The sequence below is a fragment of the Mastigoproctus giganteus genome, chromosome 10 (genome assembly GCF_048544385.1).
Source record: "Mastigoproctus giganteus isolate SK-2022 chromosome 10, ASM4854438v1, whole genome shotgun sequence".
Lineage (NCBI taxonomy): Eukaryota > Metazoa > Arthropoda > Arachnida > Uropygi > Thelyphonidae > Mastigoproctus > Mastigoproctus giganteus.
The window spans coordinates 112,940,091-112,966,575 of NC_143584.1; the positions used below are offsets into that span (position 1 = coordinate 112,940,091).

At 37.6% G+C, this 26,485-nt stretch overlaps 1 protein-coding gene across 7 annotated transcripts in view; it reads right to left on the minus strand.

Annotated features, from left to right (window-relative positions):
- The window catches only part of LOC150079226 (lisH domain-containing protein ARMC9-like), a 446,058-nt gene that overhangs the window by 377,161 nt on the left and 42,412 nt on the right, over nt 1-26,485 (minus strand). For all 7 annotated transcript variants that reach the window (XM_090383948.1, XM_090383946.1, XM_090383947.1 and 4 more), the window contains exon 4: nt 14,920-15,087. In XM_090383948.1, coding sequence (XP_090240074.1) covers nt 14,920-15,087 — 168 coding nt within the window. The remainder of the gene's footprint in view (nt 1-14,919; nt 15,088-26,485) is intronic.

Consider the following 26,485-nt stretch of genomic DNA (forward strand, 5'->3'; position numbering starts at 1 on the left):
GTTTAAGTACTGACTGGACCTACAAACTGCTTTTTGCTATATACTTTCCTCATCTAAGGAATAAAGTCCATTATTTAACTGCAGCTGCACAAATATTAGCAATTGTCCTGTTCCAGTGCATGCATGTGCAGAGTGCCACAATCAGTATCTTAATTATTGCTACAACAATTTAGTTGGCAATGCATAACTAGCCTAATATAGAAAGCCTAGTAAAAAGATAGGACGGGCAAAACATTAAGGGAAACTATACTGAAAATGAAAGTTTTCAATGATTTTTCAATAAACCAACTTTTATAGAATATCATTTGTGTCTTTATTTATTGAATCACCCTTGTATTTAACTACAATTTGGCAACATTTCTGAATCTCTTATGGGTTGCTTTTATTAATGGAGTTGAAATATTCCTGTTAAAGGTGGGGAAGTTCAAATATTTGTTTTATGTTTGTTTTGTTATTGAGTTTTAGTTAAGTGATAACTCGACTTTTAAAACTTGAATATGATTTCTGTTAATAAGCATGCTTTTGTTTCTATTAACATATGTGTTACTATAAGGAAACAAACTGTTGAACATTCTGCATCTACAATATTCGTGTGTCGTAATCTGTCATGTTTTCAAAAAAAAAAAGAAAAAAAAAGTCACATTTGTGGTCTTGTTCTGATGGAATGGTTTGCAGGGTCTAATTTGTATATGTGGCCATTGTTAGCACACCTGAGAACAAGGGCACAAAATAGGTCTTTTTAAAACCATTTTAATGACAAACAAATACTACATATGCAGAAAGTACAAAGAAAATTTTTTTATTAATATAACAAATACGTTAAGAGAAACAAAAGACATGTTTATTGATAGAAGTCCCGTTTCTGTTTTTAAACTCTTTTCATCTTACAATATATTTACAGAACACATTCTTTTGTGGCTATTTGGTTTTTGAAATAAAAAATACATAATTAATACTAAAATATGTTTTATTTTTGAAAACAAACTCAAAATAAAAAAAAATATATCATTAATGCACAATTCCTATTAGGAAAACAACGTATAAAGTTGTTGTTATTTGGATTTTAGGAGCATTAGCAACTAAGGCCATATTGCTCCGGGGATATGCGGTGGTCTCATTCGCTGACCTTTCTGCATCCTCCGTATTTGGTGGTCACAGGCTCGAACCCCAGTCTAATCAAGAAGCGTGTACTACGCACTGCTGTTCCTGCCCACCTGGCTATGGAGGTGCCACGCATAAAGTATTATAGAAATCCATTCAAAATTAACAAATGTGCTCGACATAAAAAAAGTTATTATGTATACAAACACGTTGAGTGAATATGTCATATCCAGTACATGATCTATTAATAAGTGGGAAAAATAATGTTAAATTGTACTTATACAAAAAGTGTTGCACACTTCAAATATGCAAAAATTAAAAAAAAAAAAAGTTTTAACAATCAAGGTTTTTTACAATCAAGTTTGGGAAACGATGGTTTCTGTAAAACCCAACTGCACACATAAAACAAATTCAAATCCATATATCATTAGTAATAATAATAATATGACCCCCATTAATAATGATAACCATAATCCCTATATTAAGCTAACAAGAGCAGCCTTAATCTCAATAGCAATTAATTACTTATTAGTAATTAATTGCTATCAATTAAGGAGATATCAAAGAATAGTCTCCACAAGTTATCATAACCTAGAACTAGGCCACTAATGGTCACTCAATATCTAAACAAGAAATAATGAATCTCACCACTAGCTTAAGAGTACAAGAAAAAGTAATCAAAAAACTTTCCAAGGTCTTGATTACTTTTGTTCAGTTTAGTGAGTTTGTAAGTGAATGAAGCTACAACAAGAGATAAATGAGAATCTTTTCTAATCTCAATATTTCAACTTAAAGAGTATTTGGCCATACTGAGTAGCAACTTAATTCCGTAAAAATAAAATTAAACTAAACTAAAATTACATGAACTTGTAGATTTTCATTATGGCTTTTACTGTCTTTATAGACACTGAAGTGGCAGAGGATCGCACCATAAAGCATTTTTATGTTTTTGTAAACATTTGAATTTATTCTAAGTGCTAATCTCTTTTCTTAAACTTAACATGGTAGTAGTCACAAGAGACCTGTTAAGTGACTTTTTTTTTTTTTTTTTTTTTTTTGTTGAAGATTAATGATTGAAACTTTCCCTACCTCCCCAAATATAGACCTTGTTTTTCTCAGGTTGTTTTTGAAGTGATACTTTGTTTTTAAAATAGTAGCTGCATGAAAGAATCAGACAGGCCCCACAAGAACAATTTTTTAACTTTTTTTTTTTAGTTTTCTTATCTGTGCATCTTCTGACAAGTAATGCTCAGGTAATTGATACAAATGATTGCGGTTCTAGTTTGTCCATTTTCCAGAAGAAAGTAGCTTTATTAGTTTGCACTGGAAAAAAAAAAAAAAAAAAGAAGCAGTATCCATGCCATTCTCTGCTGTAATCTTTCTGAACTTCTAAATAAAGTTTAGACCCATCTTTGGAGGAATATTTTTAAGTATTTCCCAAAATAATTACCTGAAAACATGTGAGAACTGTGGAAAGGGTTGTTCTTTCACTGCAATCATTCTTACAATTAATTTTTTGAAGAGCACTTTGGTTGATAAAAAAGAATAAGTTCAGTTCTTCGGTGTTTTTTTTATATAACAGTAATGAATCTTTTTATTTCATAAGTCAGATTTTAATCATTTTATATTTCATTTATTACATAAAATGATTTTTATTTATTATTTATTTTGTAAATCATATTATTATGAATAATATCTTCCAAACAGAATATCAAGTGTAAAAGGCCCACAAGCATAATTACAAGGCAGAAATATATGCATTTCGTAAATTTGAATTTTTGCAAGCTGAATGATTTTATCCTCTAAAATAGACGTGCCTAATAGTTTCATATTGATATTTTATGACTGTAATGTTTTTTCTTAATTTTAAGCAGAATTAATAAAACTGGATGCATATTTCTGTATCCAAGGTAAGGTACACTGACTAATCACTGAATTATGACCACCCCCATGAAAACTGAATGTGACCCATTGACCATATATTTGTGAGATACAAGAATGCAGAGTTAGTCGACCTACTTGGCATGTCAGTGGTCCAGCAGGTAGTAAAATTACGAGCATGATGGGTAAAAGAAAGGATTTATTGGACTTTGATAAAGGACAGATTGTGGGTGCTCAACGAGCTGGTGCCTCGATTTCCCAAATGGCTGGACTGGTGGGAGATGTTCGAGAGCCGCCGTAGTTAAAGTGTACGAGGACTGACGTCAAAATGGACAAACAACCACCCAACGGCAAAACTACAAAGGTCAGCGAAAGGTTGAGGTTAGAGGTGAGTGCCGGGTCTGACAACTCGTACAGGCGAACAGACACAGCACTGTTGAAGAGTTGACTACACAATACAACATGGGCCAACCCGGAACAATATCTGGCATGACCATCACACGCTCGCATATATGGGCTATATCAGCAGAAGACCTCTAGAGCATCCTCTCCTAACCAAGATTCATCAGCGTAAAAGAGTCGCCTGGTGTAAAGAGAATGCAAGTTGGACATTAGAAGACTGGAAGAAAGTATGCTGGTTGGATGAGTGACGTTATTTACTCCACACGGTGGATGGTCGTGTACAGATTTGGCGTCAACAACATGAGGCTCTTAATCCATCATGCATGGTATCAACAGTGCAGGCCAGTGGAGGCGGTTGTATGGTGTGGGGCATGTTTCACTGGCAGGAACTTGGACCCCTGGTACATGTGGAACAAGGTATCAGTGGTATTCACTATCATCAACTGTTTGTTGACTGTGCACACCTCGCTATGTTACACTTTTTCCCAAATGGCAATGGTGTCTTCCAAGATGACAATGCGCCGAGCCATTGGGCACTTGTAGGAATGGTTTGAGGAACACAGTTCTGAGTTCCAGCATATTGATTGGCCTCCCGATATCAATCCCATAGGGCACTTATGGGACACTATGGAAAGGCATATCTGGCATTTGGATACACCAATCACCTCCATACTTGCATTGCTGACCACATTACACACAGCTTTGTTGGCCATACATTACCATTAGTAGAGGCATATGATGCAAGAAAGCAAGCTTATGCAGCATCAGCCATAAAAAAAAAAAACACTTCCACTTCACCCTCCGTTTGTTCAAAATACCTATCCAGCTGAGCCATAAATTTATTTTGGCTATCTACTTCCACAACAAGGGATGGAAGTCTATTCCACCAAACAACTACCCGTTGGCTAAAGGCAAATTTCCGCACATCTATCCTACATCTGTCTTTTCTCAATCTGAATTTATGCCCTCTCAGGTGATTATTCTGAGATAGTCTCTACAGCAAAGTTTCCTGCATCCATCTCCCCCCATACTGCCCCTTCAACCCACGCACGGTACTAAGTACTATAGGTTTTGATACCTTTCGTGTTTGGGGTTTTCATAAAAAAAAAAAAAAAAAAAAAAGAGGAAGAATCCCATCGGCATTAAGCATGCTCAAACCATTCAAGGCTTTGTACACCTCTATCAGATCACCTCGCAGGTGCCTAGTCTCCAGACACTGTAATTTGGAAAACTTAAGCCTTTCTTCGTAAGAGCAACTCTTTGTTCCATTCACTAATCTTGTTGCCCTTCTCTGTACTCCTTCCAGCATCTCTACATCCTTTACAAAGGGTACTAGGAAAGTTTTGCAATATGACACAACAATGAATCACAGGCAGCTGCTTGTTGCTGCATGTTGAGACATGTTCATACGTGCATAGTAGCCGCCGCGCCAAGTCGATGGGCTCAGTTATTCATTAGTAGTGAGAGTGTAAAGTGCTTGCGATGGCATCGTGGTCACGAAATGAGATAAGGACAGTTTTGCGGTATAATTTCGTGCGTGGTTTAACCATAGACCAGTGCTTAGAAGAAATGACTCTTGCACTAGATGATGATTGTCCACATCGTATAACGATATTCAGGTAGTATAGAGAATTCCAAAGGGAAATTTCACTCTGGAGCATTCTGAGAGGCCGGGAAGGCCACGAACGTCAGTTACGGAGGAAAACGTTACTGCTGTGAGGAAAATGCTTGACGAAAACAGGCGAGTGACCTACCAACAGATAGAGGATACTTTGGGCCTAAATGCACCAGCAATTCATTCGATTCTGCAAGATCATTTGCATGTGAAGAAACTTTGTTCTCTCTGGGTGCCGCATCAACTGACTGAAGAGCAGATGACATGACGTGTGACTTGGTGCCGGGAGATGTTAAAAAGTTTGATAAGGGACAATCTCGGTATGTGAACAACATCGTGACAGGTGACGAGACTTGGCTGTACTATTACGATCTGCCGACCAAGGCTCAAAACAAAGTTTGGGTCTTTGATGATGACGACACACCCGTAATTGTCAGAAAATCCCGATCTGTAAAGAAGAAAATGATAGCTGTATTTTTCAAATCGAGTGGAATTGTGGAACGTGTTGTTTTGGACACGCAGAAGACAGTCACAGCTAAGTGGTATACTGAACAATGCCTGCCTAAAGTCATTGGATCTATGAAGAACCTGCGGCCAAAGTCAAGAATGGACACCTGGTACCTCCATCACCATAATGCTCCAGCTTACCGCGTTAAAGCCTGCACCGAATATTTGATCACGACAGGACTGAAACTTCTCGAGCACCCTCCCTACAGACCAGACCTTGCTCCCTGCGACTTTGCACTGTTCCCGCATGTGAAAATGAAGCTAAAAGGGAGGCGGTTTTCCAGTGATGAGGACCTTCTACGGGATTGGGACAACGAGTGTGCTTTACTCCCTAGTGAAACTTGGCAGAACTGGTTTAAAGATTGGTTTCGGAGGATGGAGAGGTGTATTGAATGTAGAGGAAATTACTTTGAAAAAATTAAATAAACAAAGCTGTATTGCAAAACTTTCCTAGTACCCTTTGTAAATGAGGCCTCCAGACCTGTATACAGTACTCAAGGTGTGGCCTAACCATTGCCATATCCAAGGGAATAATCACCTCCTTATCCCTGCTAGAAAAATTCCTGTATATCATTGACAAGACACCATGAGCTACTCTTACAGGCCAACTGCACTGCTCAGAGAACTTCATATCTGCCTGCACAATTGCCCCCAGATCCTTTTCATTCTCTACCACTGTCAGTGTAGTACCACAGAGTTGATACGTTGCTCTGGGGTTGCTGTTTCTCATATGCTACTTTACATTTGTCAATGTTAAACTACATTCGCCACCTCTTAACCCATCTACTCAACCTTTCCAGATCCTGTTGTAGCAGCATAGCGTCAGTAGTGTCCTTAACAACCCTGCCTGCCTTTGTATCGTCTGCAAACTTGGACATTAAGCTTGATATACCATCATCAATATTATTTATAAATACAGAAAAAAATAATGGACCCAACACTGAACCCTGAGGGACTCCACTAATAACATTAGTCCACAATGAGCAGTGTCTATTGATTACCACTCTCTGTCTTCTCCCCCTCAACCACCCCTTTATCCACAGCAGAAATTTCCTCCAATGGCAGGCACACTGCTCCAAATTGTGCAGCAGTCTTCCATGTGCAACAGTATCAAACTTTCTAAGATCCAAATATATAATATCAAAGTTATTCCCTGCATCCAGTTGTTTTGTGACTGCATCATAGTATCCAATCAAATTGGTCAGGCAAGACTTTCCCTTAACAAAACCATGCTGTGTCCAAGCTGTAACTGAAGTCTTCTCTAGATGATCCTGCAGTGCTTCTTTAACCAGTGCCTCCATTAATTTTCCTGCAACAGAAGTTAAACTCACAGGTCTATAATTACTTGTGTCAGCCTTTGATTCTCCTTTGTGAATTGGGGTCACATTTGCACATCTCCAGTCTATTGGTACCTCCCCTGAGTCCAAGGAAGCTCTCATAATTATGGCTAAGGGTTTGCTTACTTCCTTTGCTGCCTCCTTTAATATAACTGGATAGATCCCACCCACCCCAGGTGCCTTTTTTGTGTTTATCTTCAACAATTTCTCCTCCACTTTACTCTCAGTTATTACAATTTTATCTAACTTACTGCCAGAGTTGAATACACCTCTGGCATTCCCCTCACTGAATAACTCCTCACGTGTGAATGTCGATGCAAAATATTCATTTAGTTTGTTAGCTACCTGAGCAGGATCATCAACAGTTGACCCATTGATATCAAGTGGACCAATCTGATTCATCCCCTTCCTTCTAGAGTTTACATAAGTAAAGAACTCTTTGCTGTTTTTCTTTGCATCCCTTGCCAAAGATTTCTCGTAATCTGCCTTTGCCTGCCTAACCTCCTTTGTAACTTGGTTATAGATCAACTTATATCTATCATAGGCTTCTGTGTCACATGTTAATTTATATGTATCCTATGCATTTTTCTTCTCTGCCACATGTCTCATTAGTTCCTCTGACATCCATTTAGGCCCAAACCTTGATCTTAGTTGGTATGTAAAGCCTAGTAGCTTCCAAGATAAGTTCTTTGAATGTTTCCCATGTTGAATTTGCTTTTGGTAACATAATCAGTTGGTCCCACTGTATAGAACTTAAATACTGTCTCAGACCATTGTAGTCACCTTTACGAAAGCAAAAACCCTTCCCTTTACCCTTGATGGTTAGTTACCTCTTTGAGTAAATACCACTTCAGCACACTGTGATCACTGCCACCTAGTGGTTCCTTTATCTGCAGATTCTCAATACATGAAGAATCCCTACTGATAATCAAATCAAGAATATTACTCCCTCTATTTGCCTCCCGAACATGCTGATGTAGAAAACAATCATCCAATAAACTCAAAAAAGCCTTGCTAGTGTGTGAGTGACCAACCCACAAATTCCAATCAATATTTGGGAAATTAAAATCCCCCATTATAAGACTCTCTGATTTACTGGCCCACTCTATTTCGCTGTACAGTTTCTTATTATACTCATCAGAGTCATTAGGTATATAGCACAGCCTTACTCTCAATTTTGATCTCCCAATGCTTGTGTCACACAAACTGACTCGACACTGCACTGTCCAGCGATGTCGACTGGCTTCACTTCCTTGGATTTTATGTGTTTCTTAACTAATAGCATAACCCCTCCTCCCTTCCTATCCTGTCTATCCTTCTGTACACATTGTACTCCCCAAATTCCAGTTCTGCATTTCTTATAAGGTGTGACAACACATCTCCGATATCCCAACAATATCTGCCTTTGATGTTTTGAGCAATACCTCAAATTCATCATATTTATTTACCAAACTCCTAGCATTGGTTTACTCGCAAGTATACATGCATCTGTTCCTGTTCTTAGCTACCCTAACACAACCCATGTGTTTACTTGTTTGTTTGTTATTTGGTTTTTAGGAGCATTAGCAACTAAGGCCATATTGCTCCAGGATATGCGGTGGTCATTCCCTGACCTTTCCGCACCCTCCGTATTTGGTGGTGACAGGCTCGAACCCTGGTCTAATCAAGAAGCTTGTGCAACGCACTGCTGCTCCTTCCCACCTGGCTATTTAGGTTCCTGTGTTTACTTGTACCGCAATGACTCCCAGCAGTCTCTGAAATATCCTGCATCTTGTTTTCCAGACCCAAATGCTTCCAACATCTTGTTAAATCAATGCCACATCGGATAGCTGCTGTACTGATGGCAAAAGGAGGACTTACAAAGTATTAGGTAGGTGGTTATAATTCAGTGATCACTCAGTGTATAAGCAGAAATATATGTTGTTCAAAAAATATGGGGGTTGTGCTACCCCTGCTGCACCAAACCTATCACAATGAGCAAAAAAGAAAACTTTGACATGGTGGTTACTGTTGTTGTTATTTGGTTTTTAGTAGCATTAGCAACTAAAGCCATATTGCTCCGGGGGATATGCTGTGGTCATTCCCTGACCTTTCCGCATCCTCCATATTTGGTGGTCATGGGTTCGAACCCAGGTCTAATCAAGAAGCGTGTGCTACGCACTTCTGTTCCCGCCCACCTAGCTACGGAGGCTCCTGGTAGTTACTGGGAGCAATACAAACTATAAAAACATGTGAAGTTTCACTCCAGCTGTGGACAGCAGCTTACAAACAGTTCCATTTATGAAGTAGTTAGGTCCAAAAAACTTAATAAGTAATGTTGAAACTGGGAACTACCTTGAGCTACTAGTTCGCACAGTGTTCAACAGATGTTGAGTGTCGCTGTGTTTCCCTAAAAAATATAAAATATTCTATGCCACGCAATTTGGGAACTGCTGTTCTAGTTTATTCAGATCTGAAATCAGTCATTCATAGCTGTTCAAATGAGTAAGTCGCGCTACCATATCTTAATAAAACCAATTAAAATGAAATATAACTTTAAAATTTTTTTCACATATAGCATAAAAAGTTTATTTATTTATTTATTTTTGATAGCTGTTGGTGCATCGGCTTCTGTGGCCATAATACACCTCCCAAAGTTTTTGCATTTTACTTTGCATTTTATCCAAGCCCGAGGCGGGATTCGAACCCGAGACCTTTGGGTTACCAGGCAGGCACTTTACCCACCTGGCTAGCACTGTCGGCATAAAAAGTTTATGTAAACATGAATCTCTAAATGGTGAACTATGGGTGCCTATTTAGTTCCCCACAGTTCATACTGTCCAAGTAGAATTTATTTGGTCCGGCATTTTTACTTTTTACATGATAATTAGATTTTTGGAATTTTCAGTGGCAAACTCAAAGAAAACACTTTCTTTGAAAGTGTATTGAGAATGTCAATGAACTGAAAGCATGGCTTGGGGTTGAAGCTCTGCAAATACACTGGGTGCTCTCTCTCTCTCTCTCTCTCTCTCTCTCTCTCTCTCTCTCTCTCTCTCTCTCTCTCTCTCCCCCACTAATTAGCAAGAATAGATTAATGCTATGTACAAAGTTTACTGAATAAGCAGAGCAGTGTTATAAGAGGAAAATTTTCACCCTTTTTACATGAATTACAAGTATTAAACAGCAAATTAATCCAAAAATATCGATGCTTTCTCTCTCTGTCTCAGATAGGCAGCAAAAACAAAACTCGCAATCTCTGTTATTACAAGCAAAAGAATCGAAAAGTATTGCACGTACCCAGCTTGTGAATTTTTTAGGAAGAATTGCCAATTTTTTTTCTGAATTTTTTTTTTTTTTTATTTGAAGAATATTTATTATCATGCACTCAATTTGAGAGAGAATTATAACATTTATTATCATTCTTACTCAAATTGAGTGCATACAAGTAGATACTTGAAGATAATCAGCACTTGCACTGTTTTGTATCATTAATGATCAGTGTATTTTTTTTTTTTCCCCATGTTGTAAACAAAATTGATTACGCACGCAGTGTAATACAAGTTACAGTTACATGAATTTTCCATGATCCCATACACGGTTCATGGAGAGGAGGTGAACAGAAATGTAAAATTTAAAAGGTGCCAAATACTGTATAATGTTTGCCTGTATGTCTTCAACAGTGTTTTGAATTAGACAAGCTTTTCACAAGTCACAAGACTCCATTCAAACTTGGAATTTCATTGTAAACATTCATTGGAAACCCTATATACTGGTTAGGGAATGGTGGCAACTTCGAAATATGTATCATTTTGAATAATCTGATACTGAACTAACAAGGACATATTGTAGACAGTCCATCAGATAATCACCCTACTGGTTGTTATGCCCAACTAGGCAATCACAAAAAAGGAAGACAAGTAAGTTGCAATTCTGTCATAGCAGTTAACTGACCACACAGCCACAGGCAACCAACCATTAAGTAAACATAATATATATCCTACTGGTCTTTCACAGTAGGAAAGTAGTAACCCATAGTCATTGTAGGTTACCTTCCCTACCACATGGAAGAAGGCCTATTAGCTGGCAAAATAGTGGACAGCGACCGAACGAAGGTATAATAAACAATATATTTCTCTAAAACCTCTTTACTATTAGTTAACACTTAACATTATATGATATTTCACAAGCTGGTGAATACTGACGTCCTCAGGAATATTGAAGCAGCCTGAGATTGCACCCAGTTATGTAGGATGGTGAATTGATGTCCAGTGGGGGTTCTCACAAAACATTAACTGCACTCACTTGCTGACCCAGTTATAATGTTTTAAGCACTATTAATTAATGCACATAAAAGGAATAGGAACAAAGTAAATATATGCTCCACAACTACAGATGATTGATGTTGAGTGGAAGAAAAACAATGGTGTGCTGAAAGCAACCAATACGTAGCTCAACTGAACAATTAAAAATTTAAACTTAATTAAAAACTGAACTAATTAATATGAATATATACAATGTTATGAAATTTTTAGTCTGTCCTAAAAAAAAAAAATCAATTAAATTAAGAATCAGGATACAAGGTTTACATTCCTAAATTGCATCATGCACTAGTGAGAATGATCTAGATGCCAGAGTTGAATTTTCAGAAAACTTTATTAAAATAATGAAACCATCATGGTTCACACATGCAATTCAATCAACCTAATTTTGAGATTTCATGATGCAATTTTGCAATATCAATTGGGCATATTACTTGACACAATTGCATTTATTGGGTCACTTGAAACTCTAATAACTAAACAGGAAAAGGAATTAAACTCTCCAGATGCTGTTGCTCTAAGTATTACTCAGACACAACAAAAGCAGAATTTGAATATGGGGAGTACAATATGTACAGAAAGGACAGGAGGGAGGGGGTTATGCTCTTAGTGAAGAAGCATATTAAATTTAAGGCAGTGTATCCAGGTGGCAAGGGCAGGCAGTGCAACGTTCAGTCAGTTTGATGTGACATAAGTACTGGGAAAACATAAACGAGCAGGAATGTGTTAGCGTGTTGTAGGCCTAATAACTATGATAAGTGTAAATGACAACCATAGAGAGAAACAGAGTAGACCAGTAAATCAGAATGTCTTAGAATGAGAGATTTTAACTTTCCAGATATTCACTGGAACTTGCAGATTATTCACTCACACACTAGCAAAACATTTGTGGATCTCATGAAGAAAAGTCATTCATTTTCTACAGCATGTTAGAAAGACAAGAGAGAGAAATACTCTTGATCTGATTATCAGCAGTGATTCTTCATGCATTAAGGATCTGCACATAAAAGAACCACTAAATGGCAGTGATCAGTGTATTAATGTGGAATTTACTCAAAGATGCAACTATCATCAAAGGTAAAAGTAAGGGCTTTTACTTCCATAAAGGTGACTGCAGTGGTCTCAGACAGTTTTTAAATTCTATACAGTGAGAGCAACTGATGATTTTACCAACAGCAAGTTCTAAATGGGAAGTATTCAGGGAAACAATCATAGAAGCTACTAGGATTCTCATACCAACCAAGAAATACTGTTCAAGGTTTAGAGTTAAATGGATGTCAGATGAACTAATAAGTCACAGTAGAGGAAGAAAAATAGATGGATGCATATAAATCATCAGGTGACATAGAAGCCTATGATAGCTATAAACTAGTGCTGTGCAATCAAGTCACAAAGCAGGTTAGGCAATCTCAGGCAAACTATGAGTCTCCGGAAAAAAAATGAAAAGAATGCAGCAAACTTTACTTATCTGAACAGCAGAAGAAAGGTTAGAATCACATTGGCCCACTTGATATTGATGGTTTAACTGCTGATGATCTTGCTCAGGTGGCTGACAAACGAATAGGTATTTTACTTCTACATTCACACACGAGAAATTCTTTGGGAGAGGGATGCCAGAAGTTTATTAAGCTCTAACAGGGAGCTAAATGATTTTGTGATAACTGAGAGGAGAGTTGAAGAGAAATTGTTGAAGTTAAACGTAAAAAAGGTTCTTGGATTGAATGGATGGGATCTATCAAATTATGTTATTGTTTGTTATTTGGTTTTTAGGACCATTAGCAACTAAGGCCATATTGCTCAGGGATATGCGATGGTCATTCCCTGACCTTTCCGCATCCTCCGTATTTGGTGGTGACGGGCTCGAACCCCGGTTTAATCAAGAAGCGTGTGCTACGCACTGCTGCTCCTTCCCACCTGGCTACGGAGGCGCCTCTATCTATCAAATTATATTAGGGAAGGCAGCAAAGGAGGTAAGCAAACCCTTAGCCATAATTATGGAAGAATTCCTGGATTGTAGATTTGCACATCTCCAGTTCCTTTGGACTGGAGATGTGCAAATGTATCCCCATTTTACAAAGAGAGTCAAAGGGTGATGTTAGTAATTGTTAGCGTAATCTGTTAACTTCTGTTCCAGGGAAAACAATGAAGTAACTTCAGAGAATTGGAAGAAACCTGCAAACTTAATAACAAAATTCATTAAGTTTGCAGGCAGTGTAAAACTAGCTGAACTGAACCTGAAAATGTTTCAGTGGATCAACCTGGATGATTTTGAGATGCAATTGACCGATTTTCAGAACAGCTCAATTTGGAGGCAAAAATTTATTGATCTCAGAGCTGATTTAGAAAATACTGAAAGGGAATGATTAGTGATGGGATTAGCAAAGAAAACTGCTGAAAATGAGGTACTAAAAGTCTGGAATTCCATTCCTGAAACTTTTGTCTGTTTAAAAAATCTGGCAACAGCATATTACTAACAATTTTCTCACAACATATTCTTGTGAGTCGTTCTCAGTGATGAACTTTGTTAAGTCTAGTCATAGGAACGGTCTTACGGATGAAACTAGTGCTGTGCACATAGCTCTAAAAGTTACAAAGTATAAGCCTGATGTAAAGTATCTGCCGTCAATGGTGCAGCAACAGAAGTCTCACTGATATTTTATATTTATAATATAAGAGAGGTTTATCATTTTATATTAAATTTGTTCTGTAAGCTAAAAGTTAAATTTTTGTTGTGAAGGATTTTATTTTAATACCTTTATTAAAGCATCTTTGAAATAACGTCTTTTTATTGGTTACAATTTTGTCAAGTAAAATTGTGTACGAGAAAAGTAACAATGCAGTAAAATGTCGATTATCCGAACTAATTGGGACCAAGGTTTGTCTGGTTAATCAAATATTTTAGATAATCTGCCATAGTTTACCTGTACTACTGGCATAATATTCTTGCAAATATCTGTCATATCATATAATATTGCTGAAGATAATTGTCTCCTTCAAATGATAAATCAACTGTCTGCATCTCTGTAAAAAGCTTCTATCCCCACTGTCAAAGGAATAACAATATGAAAATATCTGAAAATATTTTTTAAGTCTCTGAATTTATCTGTATGCTTACTGACAACACTTGTATTGAATTATATGTTATCAATGATTAGCTGGACCGACCGACCAACATATCAATTTGGTGCACAAACTTATTTGTTTCTTAATTTCAGATGTCTTTTTTTTATTTTGTTTCAAATCAAAACTTGCAGAATTATATGGCGATTCTAGCCAATAGAAAATGCAGTTTCACAGTTAGCAAATCAATATAATAATTCGATAGGATATGCTATGTATATGATGAAAAGGTTTTTAGATTTATTATCTAGACAGATAAACTCTAGATTTCTACATAGCATATATCTAGCAGATATATGCTATGTAGAAAATGAATGACCAATCAGTATGTATATAATATATTGTTGCAGTACTGAAATATATTTATGGCAAAACATTTTGCAAGGTAAAAACCTAACCTCCCCTTTCCCATAAGATCTTCGTCTCACTATTCACAGATTTTACATGTGCAGGCACATTTCTTATTTCTACTATGAATGACAAATTTCAAAAGTACAGAGAAAGTTTCTTAAAGCTATCTTTAAGAAATTAATCTGTATTGATTAACTATACAGATGTCTTAAAAATAATTATATGTATTAGTTTTTTCAATACATAGTTATTACATATTTAAATGTTCTATCCTTGAATAGCAAAATTATTATGAAAACTAAATTACCCATAAATCTTTCCTCCGAAGTGGATAAACAGCAAAATGGATATGCAGTTGAAATTCCAATTTTTGGCAGTATGAGTCCCCATCACGTACATCTGATGACACATAAGATTCCCAAGCCGAAAAGAATTCTAGTCTCTTTCCATGATCAAAATACTCAAACAATTCACTCTGTAATAAAAGAATTATAATATTCTGTTACCATAAAAAAGGTTTTGTTTCTTCATTGAAATTTAGTGATTTTTACAGATTTTTTGGTGCTAATTTTGAAAATAAACATGTTAATTTTATATCAGATCAACTTTTTTCAGGAAAAAAAAAACTGAATGGCAAATTCAATCCAGGCAGAATATTACTATACAAGAGAATAGCCATTTAACCCTTTTGTTTGATATTTCTATATTCTCATTTTAAGAAAGTGAATAGGCCATGCTGAATATCCAACTATACAGATGTCCAACTATAATTAATGAATATCCAACTATACTTTTCACAATGTCACCTCATAACAAACACTTGGAAACTAAATGACATTTCTATGAAGATAGCTAATAAAACTAGCATAAATATCTGAATTTCAGTTGCCTATAACCACTTTGATTGGCCATGTTAAAAGTTCAAATTCTCAGTATATTCATGATATCACCTCACTCAAGAATCAATTAAGCACAGAGAATAAAGATTAGTCAAATTGCATCATGAAAGAAAACTTGATACAGCATAAACTCAACATACCATTATGTGGTTTCAGATATAATATAGGTGACTCTGAAAATGCAATTTATTGCAAAATGCTAATTTTAAAATATAAACTGGTAAGAGTAACATCTATAACGGAGAACCAGTTACTATTTTAAGTGATTTCTCAAGTATGAAACGCATACCCTTAACCTGGAAATGTGGGTGGGGGGGGGGGGGGAACTGAGATTTCTTCTCATGTAGTAATTTCACAGAGTACAATCTATGAACAGGACTTATCTGTGAAATTACTGTAGATATGCAAGTTCTCCCCTCATCATCATCATCAGCCATTTTCAATCCATTGCAGGATGAAGGCCTCTCCAGCAACTTTCCAGTTCCTTCTGTTTGGAGCACTCGCCATCCATTTACTACCCACAAACTCATGGCCGACCGGGCTAGCCGGGTGGGTAAAGTGCTTGCCTGGCAACCCAAAGGTCGCGGGTTCGATTCCCGCCTCGGGCTTGGATCAAAGTACTGCAAAAACCTTGGGAGGTGCATTATGGCCACAGAAGCCTATGCGCCAAAACTACCGAAAAAAAAAAAAAAAAAAAAACAAACTCATGAATTTCATCTATCCATCTCCGCCTCTGTCTTCCAGGTTTTCTTCTAGCTCATCTTGGATACCATTCTGTTATTTTCTTAGTCCATCTGTCATCATGACTTCGAGCTATGTGTCCTGCCCAAGACCATTTTAGTTCTTTAGTTTTGATAAGAATGTCCTTTACTTCAGTTTGCTGCCTAATCCATGTGTTTCTCTTCTTATCTAACAGTCTGATTCCAAATATAATTCGTTCCATTCTTCGCTGTGTAGTTCTCAGCTTCTCTTCCATTCTTTTGGTGAGTGCCCAAGTTTCACTTCAATAAGTCATGGTGGGCAGTATACATTGGTTCATTATTTTACATTTCAGACAAACTGGGACATTGCTTTTCAGTATGTGACTATATTTGATGAATGCTATCCATCCAAAATTTATTCTTCTCTTGACTTCCAGCCATTTATCATTATTACAGCTAATAACTTGTCCCAGATAAGTATATGACTCCACCTTTTCAATTACTGCTCCTTCAATCATTATTTCCCTTTCTGTGTCATACTTGTTCATCATTACTTTTGTTTTAGCCATATTCATCTTTAGTCCAAAATCCTTACTAACTGTGCATAACTGATTAAGATTTTCCTCCAATTCTTTTGGATCGTGGCTTATAACCACAATGTCATCTGCAAATCGTAAATGGTTTAGGTACTCTCCGTTCACATTGACTCCTTTCTGCGACCAACCAGTCTAATCTTCTGAAAGCTTCTTCAAGGGCAGCAGTAAACAGCTTCGGAGATATTGTGTCTCCTTGTCGAACTCCTGTCTCGATTTTAAATTTCCTACTGTCTTTGTCTAGTCTAATAAAGGAGGTAGCACTCTCATATATTTTCTTAAAAATCATAATATATGGGGTATCTATGCCTTGTCTTTCCAGTGCCCGAAACAGTGCCTTATGCTGTATGGAGTCAAATGCCTTTTCATAATCCACAAATGCCAGGCATAATGGTATTTTATATTCATTTGCTTTCTCCATTAGCTGTGATATTACGTGAAGGTGATCCATAGTTGAGAATCCTGTCCTAAAGCTAGCTTGCTCTTTCGGTTGATTCTCATCAAGTATTCTTTCTAATCTGTTAGTAATGACTCTTGTGAACAACTTGTAGATGTGGGATAACAAGCAAATTGGTCTTTAATTTCCAATTTCTGATTTATCTCCTTTCTTATGCAGCAAAACTATGATTGCATTATTCCACTGCTTAGGCGTCATACCTTTTCTAATGCACTTTGTGAAGAGCCTTGCCAGTTTTTGTGTTATGTCTCTTCTTCCCAATTTTAACAACTCTACAGTAACTTCATCTTCCCCCAGGGCTTTCTGATTCTTCATTTTCTTCAATGCATGTTCTACCTCATCAGGAAGAATATCGGGTATGTCATATGTGTTGCTACTTTGAAATCCATCTTCCCCACTGCTGGCATCATTCCCCTGCTCCTTGTATAATTCTCTATAGTAGTCTTCTGCTATTTGAATTATGCTTTCTCTGCTGTTTATAAGTACACCATCGCTAATCTTCAGTTTCAGTATCATTTGTCTTTCTGTATTACTGCTCATGGCTGCTGATTTAAATCCTTTGTTTTCCCTTAATGCTTGTTCTACTTTTCTTGTATTAAATCTTCTTATGTCCTCTCTGAGTCTCTTTCTAATGGCTTTGCATAACTCAGTATACTCAATTTTCTCCCTGTCAGTGTTTTTCTTGCTCTTCATTTGTCATCTTCGGTTCATCATGACAAGTGTTTCTTGACTAATTTTTTCTTCTTTGGATTTCTTTTTCCCTATAGGTTTTTTGGGCTTTATCACTTTCAGAAAGTTGTAATATTCCTTGTCGATATCTTGGTCCTGAGCAGTCTGCAGAAGCTCAAACTTGTTCTTAAGTTCCAGTAAATACTGCTTTTTCTCCTCTTCTGTTATCTCAAAGACCTTTGTACTATTTACTCGAGTTATTTTTTCCTTTCTTTTCCTACATCTATATCAAGTGTACATCTTACCATTAAGTGATCACTTCCAACATTTACCTTATTCAGGACGGTAACATCATTCACAATATATCTTCTGTTAGTGAGGATGAAGTCGATTTCATTAGTAGTTAATCCATTTGGACTCTTCCATGTCCACTTTCTGTTCACCCTTTTCTTGAGAAAAGTGTTCATTACTGACAGTCCTTGAGATTCTGCAAATTCTACAAGTCTTTCACCTCTTTCATTTCTTTCACCAATTCCAAAATTTCCTATAGTTCCCCTTTCTGCGCTATTTTGTCTTTTTCCAACCTTAGCATTGAAGTCCCCCATAATAATAGTGTAGTGGGTTTTCTGCTCATCTAGAAGACTCTCAATTTCGGTGTATATTTCTTCAACCTCTTCATCATCATGGCTCGATGTTGGTGCATAAATCATTATAATCTTTAGCTTGTACCTCTTAGAAATCTTGAGTATTAGTCTTGACACCCTTGGTGATGTACTTTTGAATTCCAAAATGTTGTTTTTAAAATCTTTATGGACCAGAAACCCAACTCCACCTTCACTCCTTTCACTGTTTCCATTAGTGTACAGCAGATTTCCACTTGATAAACTTATAAGGGATTCATTTCTTCTTCTTGTTTCAGCCAAACCGATGATATTCCAATTGACATTTTCTAATTCCTTTTCCAGCTCTAATATCCTGTCTTCACTGATGAGTGACCTTATATTATAACAGGCCAAGTTCAGTTTCCGTGCATGGCAGCCTGGTCGTACCCAGAGATTCTTAGCACCCTCTGCTTCCACTCTGATTCTCTCGCTGCCGTAAGAGGGAGAGTAAAAGCTGCTGGGGACTGAGGGCCATGTGTTTTCTCGTGCTGTCATATGCTGGAAGGTTTGGTCTTTTCCTCTTCACACTGACCAGGCGTCTTGAAGAGAACCACTCTATACGTTCGTTGCCACCTAAGTGACGTAACAGGGCTTACCATCGAGGTGTACATGAATGGATTTTAGGGAGGCAGGCCAACCGGACTTCTCCTAAATCTTCTGTAATAGAGAGATATTGGATCCATCAGTGTTTTAGGCTGCGTGTCTGATAACACACAGGATACCTGTTCCTCTCTAAGCCCCAAGTTCTCCCCTACCTTGCTTCAACTACAGATGCATAAATAATATATGCCGACCGGGCTAGACGAGTGGGTAAAGTACCTGCCCGGCAAACCAAAGGTCGCGGGTTTGATTCCTGCCTCGGGCTTGGATCAAAGTACTGCAAAAACCTTGGTAGGTCAATATGGCCACAGAAGCCGATGCGCCAACAACTACCAAATCAAAAAAAAATAAATAATATATAAGTGAAATGCAAATCACAGAACGCTCGCAAAAGTAAACATTCACCTCTGTGAAAAGAACCAGCTACTTATTTGTCAATTGCAGTATATTCAGTTAAATTTGTCACTTTCAGCATATTCAGTTAAACATAAAAATGTACTCTAAATGAACAAATGAATAAACAGCACATGATCTACTTCACTTTGAATAATTGAGCAGAACATGATCTATTCCACTTTGACTAATTGAGCAGCACACGATCCTTTATTCAAATAAGACATTCAATTTAGAATAGCAAAACTGCTAATGATAAAGAAAGGTGGGAATGAACTGAAAAACAGCTTACATATTACTAGAGATTACCACTTTTTCCATACTTAATCAAGAAAAGCTTTGGTTACGTACATCCTTGGAGAGGTAAAAAAAAAAAATAAATAAATAAGATAAAAAGCTTAATTTTTTTTAATGTCACAACACACACTACATAACAATGATTAGACTTACCAACAATGAATATTAGACCGAAGTAGGTATAATTCTCCATTCCTCGTACGAGAACAGTAACCAACTGAGCTAGTGATGTCAGATACGTTGGTCTGGCCCTCATCCAATATTCAGATTCATTCCATAAGTTTTCCAAACATTCAAATTAGATTCCACATAGGTCATTTCAGTTTTTGCATATACATAAAAGTCCATAACCCATTCTCAAACAGTAAGGGAGTGCCTCCGTAGCCAGGTGGGAAGGAGCAGTAGTGCATAGCACACGCTTATTGGTTAGACTGGGGTTCGAGCCCATCACCACCAAATACGGAGGATGCGGAAAGGTCAGGGAATGACCACCGCATATCCCGGAGCAATATGGCCTTAGTTGCTAATGCTCCTAAAAACCAAATAACAACAACAAACAGTACCGGAAGTATGGCATAGGGTAGGGTACATGGGTCTGTACCAAAGAACTGCCACAACCTAGGATGCATAGAATTGTCCAATACATTAAGACATCTGCGTGGGTGGCACAGTGGTTGTAATCACTATCTTCTCTACGCTGAGTGGAAAAGGCCCAGGTTCAAATCCTATCAATGATGCAAGGAACTTATGAGCTTTCTTCACTTTCCAGCTAAGTGAAGAAAGCTCATAATTAGTTGGTCTCAAGTGTGGATAGTAAGTTCCCCCTGGAAACTCTGGTTTTTCGTAAAGCAAAAAAAGGCAATACAGCCAAAGAACACATGCAATTTATGGAGACATAAAACACATGGATATGTGGTGACTCAGAGTGACCCTAATCTGATATTTCTTTTATTTTTAATATGTTAAGGTAGGTGTCAGCGTTTGTGATTCTCCACACAATCACCAAAAGTCCTAGTCCATATCACGAGAAACAGCTCCATACCATAATCTCACCTTCTCTAAACTTCACTGTTGGTTGTTTTTGGGTTTTAAGCTCATCAACAACTTAGATCATTCATTGTTAGCAACAGTACACTCTAGCAGCAGAATTTTTCCCAGCATTCTCTACAATTATCTGCTCAAAATAGGGTGTAGAGAGAGATTTGTCACTCCACATAACTGATTTCCATTGCTCTATAGATCTATTATGGTGTTCACTGTGCCACACAAGACTAGACCACTGAATGCAGTTGGCGATAATGTTTGGCTTACATACTACTAGTACACCATGAAACCAAAAGTTGTGTCGTTCCATACGTGCTGTACTAATAAAGACTTAAACCCCTGTTGATGGCTGAAACTCCTAGCTGATGGTTTTGAAGGGATGTTTGACAAGATTGTTGTACTACCCTTCCAAGTACTCTCTCTGGTCACATAGAAAAAGTTTCCATAGTCTTCCTGTGCATTATTTTTGTAAAGATGCACAAGAAGACCATGTCACACTTCCATTTTGTGACAACATCAATGATTCTGGATGTAGACTATAGATAGCAAACCAGTGGCATCCATACCGTGAGAAGCACACAGAGAAAAGTATATGGGCACGTAGTTGCACAAACAGTTTACACTGTTTGTGCAACTACTCTTAAGTTTTTACTTAGAGACAAATTTGTTTTATGGTTTACCAGTCATATGTGGCTGTGATGACCATAAGTGTAACTGTGTACAGAATTATACAGCAACGAATTTCTCATTAGAAACTTTCAACTACTGTTATTTATTTATTATTTTTTTTTATAATAGTAATAAAGACTACTTACTAATTTTAGTCATGTTTTTTTTTTTTGTAGTGCGCAAAAAGTTTTTTTTTTCTCCCCCCATTTTTAAATCAGTCAGTTTATCTCTACATGTCATAAGAATAACCAACTGTGTGGCTCATACATCCTTATAAAGTCATCTGAGTCACTTTTATCCCAGAAAGTGACCAATTGACTATGAAAACAGGGATGTCCAGATAATTTCTGAAGAGTGGTGTGTATTGTATGTATATACTACCATGCCGATTAAAATAAAAGTAATTTCCAAAACTTTAAAAATACAGTAGGCTTTAGGTACAGTGCCTAATGGAAAGGATGGCCCTGAACATACTGCTAACAAGGAAAAGTGGCAATTCTTTTGCTTTGGCAGGTGTTTGATCTGGCTCAGACTCAGGTTTCACCTGAGGTCCAACTTCATTTCAAGTATGTTCCTTGAAGTCTTTAAACTCATAAAGGAGCAAAGTAATAAAACAATAGCATTTTTTAAAGGAGATCCTTGAAAAAATGCCACTCTTTTGCCATTAAGCAATTCATCTAATTGCAATTAATGTTCTTACTAAGTGTGTCCATCCATCTGGTTATAGTCTTTAACCTGTCACTCATTTGGTTACATGTACTTGTTTATAGCCATGTATGTTCATGCAATTTTCATGAAAATTTCCTGAAAACTCTGGAATAGCTCACAGGGTAAACACTATTTCCTCTGTCTGAGATTGGAAAACTGTAGCTTGAGTGAACAGGACTTGAGAAACATCCCCAGTCATTAGCAAGAATCAAATCTAGACCCCTTCAAACAAGTGGCAGACTGCAATGTATCATGACAATTAGGCTGTCACAGAGAATCAATTTTCTGATGGAGTCCCATCTCTTCAAAGCTAAGTTCTGTTCTGTTTGTTTGCTTGCTCTTGCTTTTTTTTTGACATAGACTTTATTTCTCCATCACTTCTGTAAGGATTATATATCTAAAATTTATTATTTACCACATGTGCCCATGAGAAATGGGCATTACACTGGGTTAGCATGCTAAGTTGTTGTTTGGTTTTTAGGAGCATTAGCAACTAAGGCCATATTGCTCCGGGAATATGCGGTGGTCATTTCCTGACCTTTCCGCATCCTCCGTATTTGGTGGTTACGGGCTCGAACCCCGGTTTGATCAAGAAGCGTGTGCTACACACTGCTGCTCCTTCCCACCTGGCTACGGAGGCGCCCAGCCACTCCTTAATTATACTGTTACTGTAATTATATTTATTTGTAATTATATATTCTATGACATTTGGCTTGGCTGCTTGGTATAATCCAGTCTTCTTAGTACATTATTCTTTTCACTATGGGTTTTTTTTATTTTTTATTTTCCAGTTTCTCCATTCTTATATTCTGTACATATGCATGTGTTTGTAATAAGATAATCCAACTGTCTGTAATACTATCAAAAAGTATAATTTTATTATCAAATTTAGTATTAATATTATTGCAAATCAAGCAGCCATTATATGCACAAGAAATACACTTTAAATTAGGTATATTTACTTATTAGATATCAGTCTAATTTAGCAGGACACTGAATTAATTAAACAGCTGCATTTGAGGGTTTATTTTGAGGGTTTTTTGCCAATCAAAGGATGCAGAACTATTTGCAATATTACTTGAGGAGTTTTGAATGAACAAATATCTAAACAAAATGAACAGCTCACATATACCCATTTCTATTATTACAAGATCAATTTTACTTAAATTTTAGTGGTAATTAATGGGTAATTAATATTACCATTTTTGTGAGCTAATCAGCAGTTTACAAAAATGGTAATATATTTATTCATACCCTGTTAAATGCAGTGCAACCTCAATATACCACACCTTGTTATACCACATTTTTTGGGTATAATGCAGATGTGATCATGTCCCTCCCCCACCCAAAAAGAGTTATAAAAAATTGCATTTTACGGTAAAATGCTAATGCTAATTTATTTTAACTAAGTTAAGATATAAACAAACAGGAGCTTTCAGGGCAATGTGCCCCTTCTTCAGCTGAACATTATATAAACAAATATGTTCCATATGGAATATCAATATAAGACTGGGCGTGATCATGTGTTAGGCAGAGTAAGGAGCATGCACGAGGTTGCTGAATGTTATATGGAAGGAACAATGAATGAGTCACTGGGCAGAATCAGACACTTGGTGCTGAGAATGTAAGGTATGTATGTGAGAAGTAATACCAGTGCTCGTCGTATTGTAAAACAGCTGCCTCCATAATTGGATGCATGAGCACATCCATTACGGTTCAAGATACTACTACATTTGGCTATGTGTAGCGATTCAAGTCATGACCATTAGCAGTAGTTATGTGAGTGATCAACAATCTCATCACATCAGGGATCAAGGTCATATTGTTCAGACCAATAGCGTTTGGCAATGGAGGAGTGTTCAGTCAGTGGACCAAGGACCCTTTCGCGTTCCGAGACTCAATCTTGTAGCCTTCTAGTGGTTTTGCCCATGTACCATCTACCACAATCAGGGCATGTAATATGGTACACAGACCACTAAGTAGGAAGGAGGGGATTGGTGCTTTCACCCAAGAGATAAATGATTGTGATTTCCTACTGGGGGCTCACATCTGGTGAGTATGGGCTTGGCACACCCAGGGTCCTGAGCTGGATATCACCATTCTTATCTTTCTTGGTGATTCCCTTCTACTTCTCTCTCTCTCTCTCTCTGGGTAAATTCAGAAATTTTTTTTTTTTTGCCTGGTGCAGCATAAGCCTCAGGCTTCCTTGTACCATATGGCTAATAATAATAATAATGTAGGATTCTGGAAAGGAGTTCTGAAACGCCTGGGTAGTAGGGAATGTAGGCGGTTCATATTACTTCATTGTTACAAGGTGAATTCAGCTGTGAAAACAAGCTCACAAGCTTCTAATCAAACTTGGCTAGAATGTGAGCAGGATAGCCGCAACTTGAAAGGTCAGCTCTTATCTTTGAATTTTCCAACAGCCTCTCATCTATAGAGTTGTAATGGGTAGAAGCACGGAAAGTAAGGTGCTTGTGGTACTAAGTAAATGGCTGGGAGCATGTGCAGACCAGTAGTTTGTAAACCGGCCTGCACACACGGGTTTTCTATAAACTGAAGTTCTTAAACGCAAGTCCAAGAATTGTACTAAAACATCCCAAAAGGAGAGGGTGTTGTTTGTTTCTAGTTTGATGGTAAACTGGATGAAGGATGACAGGGAATTGATGTGTTGCGGCAAAATATCATTCATGTATTGGCATCAGAGAGTAATGGTGATGGGCAGGTTTGAAAATATACAGCTCTCCAGCTCCTCCATTGCAATGTTGGCCACGATCGAACTGATTATGGCTCCCATAGCCGTGCCATGGATCTGATGGAATAGAGAGTTGCCAAACACAATCAAGCTGCTGCCAGTCAAACATAGGTTGAGGGCCACACAAATATCATTAGTAGAGAGCGAGGTTCTGTCAGATAAGGTGGTATCATGGTCTATAAGATATCGCGCACAGGTAATGGCTTGTTGTACTGGAACAGAAGTGAATAAGGAGACTACAGTACATCAAAGGAGAATGGCCATAACCTGGTCTTCAGAGGTCACAAGATCTTTAATGAGGTGCAGAAATTCTACACTGTTGGAAGCAGTATGGTTGGTATTACCTACTAGGGGTGTTAACAGTCTGGCAATAAACTTTGAAAGTTCATATGTAGGTGAGTTGCAGCAGGAAACAATGGATCTTAGGGGAATGCCCGGTTTGTGGATCTTCAGGAGCACATAAAATTGTGGAAATTGGCAATAGGTTGCACAAAGTTACTTACCAACATACAGTTTTTGAGATCTTGTTAGATGTAGTAGTAGTAGTAGTAGTAGTGGCACATGATGCAAGAAAGCAAGTGTAGGAGCTTATGCAGCATCAGCCAAAAAAAAAAAAAAAAAAAATCATCACACCATTCCCTCCAAATGCCTGTCCAGTTCCTCCTTAAATTTATTTAACCTGTCAACTTCCACAACGACAGATGGAAGTTTGTTCCAGCAATTAACCATCCGCTGGCTAAAGGCAAATTTCCGCACATCTATTCTACATCTGTCCTTTCTTAATTTGAACTTATGTCCCCGTAGGTTCGTAATCTGAACAAGTGGAAGGATCCCATCAGAATTCAGCGTGCTCAACCCATTCAAGGCCTTATAGACCTCAATCAGATCACCGCGCAGGTGCCTAGTCTCCAGCCACTGCAATTTGCAGAACTTAAGCCTCTCTTGGTAAGAGAATCCCTTCATTCCCCTCACCAATCGTGTTGCTCTTCTCTGTACACGCTCAAGCAAATCTACATCCTTCCTAAAATGAGGCCTCCAGACCTGTACGCAGTACTCAAGGCGTGGCCTGACCATTGCCTTATACAGAGGGACAATCACCTCCTTTTCCCTGCTAGCAAAATTCCTATATATCATTGACAAAACCCCATGACCTGCCCTAGCAGCCTGTCTGCATTGCTCAGAAAACTTCATATCTGACTGCACAATTACTCCCAGGTCTTTTTCATTTTCTACCACCTTAAGTGTAGTACCACACAGTTGGTACGTTTCTCTGGGGTTACTTCTACCCATATGCAGTACTTTGCATTTGTCAAGGTTGAACTTCAGTTGCCACTTCTTAGCCCATCTGCCCAAATTATCTAGATCCTGTTGCAGTAGCACACTGCCATTACTGTCATTAACAACCCTGCCAACCTTTGTGTCATCT